At 53.6% G+C, this 6285-nt stretch overlaps 1 protein-coding gene across 1 annotated transcript in view; it reads right to left on the reverse strand.

The window, feature by feature from the left end:
* PAXBP1 (PAX3 and PAX7 binding protein 1) overlaps positions 1-2348 on the reverse strand; it is a 47229-nt gene extending 44881 nt beyond the window's left edge. Inside the window, exons 1-2 of the mRNA XM_014535198.1 lie at positions 2218-2348; positions 1866-2068 (exon numbers count right to left, since the gene is read on the reverse strand). Of these exons, the coding sequence (XP_014390684.1) occupies positions 1866-2068; positions 2218-2348 (334 nt within the window). The remainder of the gene's footprint in view (positions 1-1865; positions 2069-2217) is intronic.
* Positions 2349-6285: the final 3937 nt, after the last annotated feature.

Here is a 6285-nt window from a genome sequence, read left to right on the forward strand (position 1 = left end):
GTCCGCAGCCCTCGACCCCCTCCCACTGCCACAGCGCCCTCTCTCTGTCCACTTTTGCAGTTTTCAAACTCTGGCCACGCAGGTTAATTTCATAGATAATCGTCCCTTTCCCCTCAAGAAATATTCCCCTCCTCCGGCACCACCTCCTCCATGAAGCTTCTCGCGGCGCCTCCCAGCCCAGGCAAGGCTGGGTGCAGACCTACCCCGACGGATTCTTGTTCTAGAGCAGTGATGGCGAACCTATGACACGCGTGTCAGAGGTGACATGCGAACTCATTTTTTGGGTTGATTTTTCTTTGTTCAAAAAATTTCTATATGTGACATGGCACCAGAGTTAAGTTAGGGTTTTTCAAAATGCTGACACGCCGAGCTCAAAAGGTTTGCCATCACTGCTCTAGAGAGTGCCACACGGCACCTGAGTTATTGTTGCCTGTGTCTCTCCCACCAGAGAGCCCTGAGGGAGCTCTGACTGGCTTTAGAGCAGTGGTTCTCAACCTTCCTAATGCCGCGACCCTTTAATACAGTTCCTCATGCTGTGGTGACCCCCAATTTCATTGTGACAAATTGAACATCATTAAAGCATAGTGATTAATCACAAAAACAATATGTAATTATATATGTGTTTTCCGATGGTCTTAGGCGACCCCTGTGAAAGGGTCGTTCAACCCCCAAAGGGGTAGCGACCCACAGGTTGAGAACCGCTGCTTTAGAACCTCCCTTTCTAGCACAGTGCCCAGCACATAGCAAGGACTCAACAAACGTGGATTGAATTAACGAAAAAAACAACAACCCATAGTTTATCAAATGTCAGTGTGTTAACACTCTTTTAACTACGTGTTATAGAAATCCGAATCAGACTCTCTTCAGTAAAAACAACAAAAAAAACCCACACAAACAAAACTTAGTTCCTATATATTTTTTTAAAATCAGGAAAGGATTTTAAAGTCAGGTATGGCTTGATCCAGGTGCTCAAAAATAGGTCGTTGGGAATGTCTGTCCATTTCTTGTCCCTGTTTTCCTCTGAGTCGGCTTCCTTCTCAGACAAGGTCACCCCTTCCAGAGACCACGTGGCCCCCAGGGGTCCAGGCTTCCCTTGTGCACACTGAGCCGCCCCAGAGGGAAGCGTCCCTTTCCCCATAGTGCCAGGCAGACAGGCCTGGCCCCCTGGCCACATGCTCAGGCCTGGCCCCGTGAGTAGGCTCAGCCGCCCTGGGAACAACGGGCCCGAGAGGGCAGAGGGCGGGATCTGCAAAGGGAGATGAGATGCCAGGAAGGGGCAGGCAGGCGGTCATAGCGACGGCCACCCTTGGACCCACAGGTGAGCCACCACCTTCCGCTCCAGGGGCCGCAGACGCCGGCATCCTCTTCCGGTGCAAATCCACGTCCCATCCCGACTCCAGATTCCTCTCACCTTCACGCCCTCGAACCTACAAGGACGGTGGCAGGGACCCCCGAGGGGACTGCGTTTGTGAGAGGACACCCCGGCCTCTGCCCGAGTCCTGGCCTCCCAGCGGGTGTCCTGGGCCCCCTCTCCCAGGGCTGCGGCTCCCAGGGCGGCCCAGACCCGCTGCTTGTGGCCGGGGCAGCTCACCCGTTCCTGGCCTCTCGTTTCCTCACTGGAGTCTTTTCCCTCAAAGCCCTTCCCCTTTCCCAACAGAAACCACGTCTAATTTCCAGCCAAACTCACTTGGGAGGTAAAACTCTAACTCTATTTGTCGTTGCTGTAAGGGTCTCAAGAACAGCACTAACTCCACACCCGACACCCCGTCTTCCGTGTTGAGACCGCAGGGTCCAACCGTCATGACTCATGACGTTTCCAACCCGCCTGGGCAGATGGGCCATAGGCCGCCTCCCGTGGCGGGCACCTCCCTCCTCGTCCCGTCTTCTCGCCAACAGCGCGTTCGGCGATGTGTCCTGGCGATGCGTCCTTCTGCAGCCCAGTGCGAGCCTCTCCTGGCGCGGGGTGTCATCCCGACAGGAGAACCGGGAGGAACTCGTTTGGAAGTAACGGATGCCTTTGCCCTCGGCAGGTGTCTGCTGGTGCTCATGGCCGTCGAGGTTTCTCCAGCTGCCAGCCCAAAAGGAGACCCGAGCGACGGTGCCCAGGGGTCGCGCTGTTTCTCACGTGCGCAGGGATTTCAAGGCTCAAGGATTGAAGAATCAGTTTCAGCGTCTTGCTGGTGAACGAGACCCCTGGGGCTTTTCATTGAGTCTTACAGCCCGGGGGTGTCAGAGAGCCCGGTGCCCACGGTGCCCACGCCCCCCTCCTCCCGGGCCCAGGGCTGGCCGGCCTGCCTGCGCTGCTGGCAGTGAGGAGCTGGGTGCCGTGGGGCTGGGCTCTGGCCCATGGAATGTGGGCAGGAGATGCTGGGGACCCGGGGCCCTAAGCAGAAGCCTGAGTGCCTGCAGGACTGAGGAGCAGAGCACCCCTCCCACTGCGGCCCTCCCCACCCATGGTAACAGACGGGAGGAATGACACATGGGACTATTATTATTATTATTATTATTTTCCCTGTCTCTTCTCCCCAATTTTCTCGTGGGAATATTTCTGAATATTAGAGACATGGAAAGAAATGACATATTCTCCTTTTCTCTCTCCTCATGTAGGGATTTCACAATGTAACTATAGGGCCCTGTCGAACTCTTTCTCTCTCAGTGATCAACAAGAGGCAAATGTGAGTGCTTCAGCCTCAACAAGTGGTCTTAGTTGAATCCACCAGGAAAAAAAGGTGATTGAAACCCTCTACTTTAGGCCCTAAAAAAAAAGAGAGGTGAGGAGTGCAGATTGGTTTGGCTCCGTGCATAGAGCATCGGCCCGGGGATTGAAGCGCCGCTGGGGAGGAGGCCCAGTGGTGAGGGCGTGAGTATTATTTTTAATATACATTTTTTTCTTTGTTAATCCTCACCCGAAGAAATTTTTTTATTGATTTTTAGAAAGAGTGGAAGGGAGGGGGAGAGACAGAGAGAAACCTCGATGTGAGAGAGACACATCGATTGGTTGCCTCCTGCACGTGCCCTGACCAGAATCAAACCTGGGACTCTTTTACTGATTTCAGAGAGGAAGGGAGAGATGATGTGAGAGAATCATGGGTCAGTTGCCTCCTGCACCCTCCACACTGGGGATCAAGCCCACAACCCAGGCATGTGCCCTGACTGGGAATCGAACCTTGACCTCCTGGTTCATAGGTCGATTGCTCAACCCCTGAGCCACGCCAGTGGGGCTGACACTGAATTTTTAAAGCTGACGGTATAGCAATTGAAGCAGTAAATATATTGATGTGGAAAAGAAATTTGGAGAATCCAAGCCAGCTGTTGAAAAGCACTCATTTCCATAAAATCTTTATTGAATCTGTTATTTTCAGAAAGTACCTCATTTCTGTCAAATAAATTAAAAAATTTTTCTTCCAAATACATTGCATTATTTGGCCTAAAGATAAAAGTAAAAATCTTCCCAAAGACCACCACTCTTTTTATTAAAAATATTCAAACAGCCCTAACCGGTTTGGCTCAGTGGATAGAGCGTCGGCCTGCGGACTGAAAGGTCCCAGGTTCGATTCCGGTCAAGGGCATGTACCTTGGTTGCGGGCACATCCCCAGTAGGGGGTGTGCAGGAGGCAGCTGATCTATGTTTCTCTCTCATTGATGTTTCTAACTCTCTATCCCTCTCCCTTCCTCTCTGTAAAAAATCAATAAAATATATTTTTAAAAAAATTCAAACAAATGAGGTGTGATATTTGGATAGTCTCCAAGGGTAGTTTCCATGATTCTCTCTCATCATCTCTCCCTTCCTCTCTGAAATCAATAAAAATATATTAAAAGCCCTGCTCAGAGCCAACAGGAAAACGCAGGTTTTTAAAAAATCAGTATTATGCACAATTCTTTGGAAATATTTTCTTGCCTCAATATACACCGACACACTTATTGCTAAGATGCTGTTCAGAAACGCGGCTCTTAAACAAGGACATACACGCAGGACTGTGCAAGGACGACTGATCTGACTGGAGCATCTTCTTGCCTTTAACGAAAGTATTTACCACGTTTTACTTCACTTTTGAATAAAGGGACCAATGTTTTGAAAAGTTAACCAATTCAGATGTTAATGATCACCTACACCTAGCTTCTCCTTCCGACCCACATGTTCTAATGAGTCGCCTATGAATAAGCAGCCAACATAAAACTGTTGGGCACAACAGGCCAAGGAGCAACACCAGGGGGTGTTTGGAAGGCGCCCAGTTTGTCCGCACCCGACGCGGGGCAGGTGGCGGGACCCCCTCCCACCGGCTGTCAGCCAGCGGGCAGAGCTTCCAGGTAGAAAAGGGAGCCGACTGCGCCCAGGCCCCCCTGCGTCCTCTGAGCCTACGGGAGCTGATCTATGCGGGACCGGCGAAGGTCATGTCTCTCTGCTGAATGCATGGAAAACATCGCCTTTAAAGGCCCGTGGGCCCGTGAGCCCCCCCCCACCCCAAGTCCAGGTTATGTGCGAGGCATGCACATACTGCAAGGAGGTGCAAATGCCACTCCGCACCCCTGCACAGCCCCCGCCAGCCACAGGGATTGTGGTGCATGAAAAGCTCTGTCCAGCTCGGCCTGCTGGTCAACCAAGAACCCAGAAACTGTCACCTGTGGGCGTCGGGCTTCTTCCCCGCGGGCCCTGCCGGTCCCCAGGTCCTCACTTGGCTGGACGGTGCGGAAGCTGCGGGCGATGGAAGGCGTGGTCTCGCACTTGCTGTTTGCAGAGGGCCAGCGGCTGGGTGTCTCCATGGCAACCAGGCAGGAGAGAACCTGCCTGGGTGAGGGCTGGCCACTTTGGTGGTGGTTGTTCTAACTCGGAAGTTTCCATAAGGGACCAAGGAGAAGCTGGTGCTGACCTCGAAGGCTGGGGTCATGGCAGGAAGTGGGAGGGATGGAGTGTGGAGCGAGGAGATGCCCGGATGCTTTTCCTTTTGTGACTCGCCCCCTTCTTTCTGGCCTGTGGACGTGCTACTGACGGCAGATGCCCGAACGCGCGTGAAAAGTGTCCCGTTATGGTCGTTCCAAAGAGAAAATGAACTCACTTTACCTCCAAAGATGTAGCCCTGCCCTCTCTCCTTTTTAGTTCATTTTTTAAAAATGTTAAAAGCCACCAAGCAAGTAAATAGTAAACAAAACATCTGCACACACTGACTGACGAGTGCCCCCGAACTAGAGGAGAAATGAGATGAGGGTGGTGAGGAGGAAGGCCTGGCTGACAACACCAGGAGACGAGCATTTGCTTTGAAATTAACCAGATACCGATGATCCAATGTATTTTATTTTTATTTTTTAAATATATTTCTATTGGTTTCAGAGAGGAAGGGAGAGGGAGAGAGAGGGAAACATCAATGATGAGAGAATCATGGACCGGCTGCCTCCTGCACGCCCCCCACTGGGGATGGAGCCCACAACCCGGGCCTGTGCCCTGACCGGGAATCAGACCCGCAGCCTGCGGGGCACAGGACGACGCCCAACTGCCTGAGCCCCCGGCCGGGCTGCAGGCCGACTCCATGGGGCCTTCGGAGTTCCCGTGCGTCTGCTCAGCCCCCAGTGCGTCCTGCGCTGCCTGCCGGTCTTGGCGAACTCCTTGCTGCTTAAACCCGCTGGACGGACTCCGTGTAACCGACGTGAACCCTGGATGACACGTCAGAGGCAAGGGGAGGGGTCGCCTCTTCCTGCTTGAACTCGACACAGACGGGAGGGGTGGGCCCTGTCACCCAGGAGCAGGCAGGACCGTGAGGGAGCTGGGCCTTGAGGACACGGTGACCCCAGCAGCTCTGGGCGCCCCGGTGTTTAACAACCGAGATGAAGTACAGACGGCCCTGAGCGTGAACAGCGGGAGGAGCCTTGGGCAGCAGTGGCTGTTAGAGTCACGGCCCCGTGGCTTCCTCCATGGCACCCGGGCCTCCAGGACCCTTGCTGAGTGGGGCCCTGGGACACAGGCCGCGGGTGGGGCGGGGCGGGTGTCCTCCCTGTTACTCTGAGGTCACACCGCGGCTGGGCAGGACGCTGGAGCCCGTGCCAGGGTACACGTCCACCCGGGTTCTCTCTCCGGATCTGAGGCTTCACTCCGCTTGTTCTGCGTGTGGACTGGGTCGCACGGTGGTGGTTGATTTAGGAAAATCGGTGCAGGGAGGCCAATGGGACCACACCTTAGACCAGTGGTTCTCAACCTCAGCTGCACATGAGAGTCACCTGGGAACCTTTTTAAAATCCTGATTTCTGGGCCTCATCCTCCGGAAATTCTGTTTCTTTGTTACTAATGCTGTGGCC

This window comes from Myotis brandtii, unplaced genomic scaffold (assembly GCF_000412655.1).
Source record: "Myotis brandtii unplaced genomic scaffold, ASM41265v1 scaffold139, whole genome shotgun sequence".
NCBI lineage: Eukaryota > Metazoa > Chordata > Mammalia > Chiroptera > Vespertilionidae > Myotis > Myotis brandtii.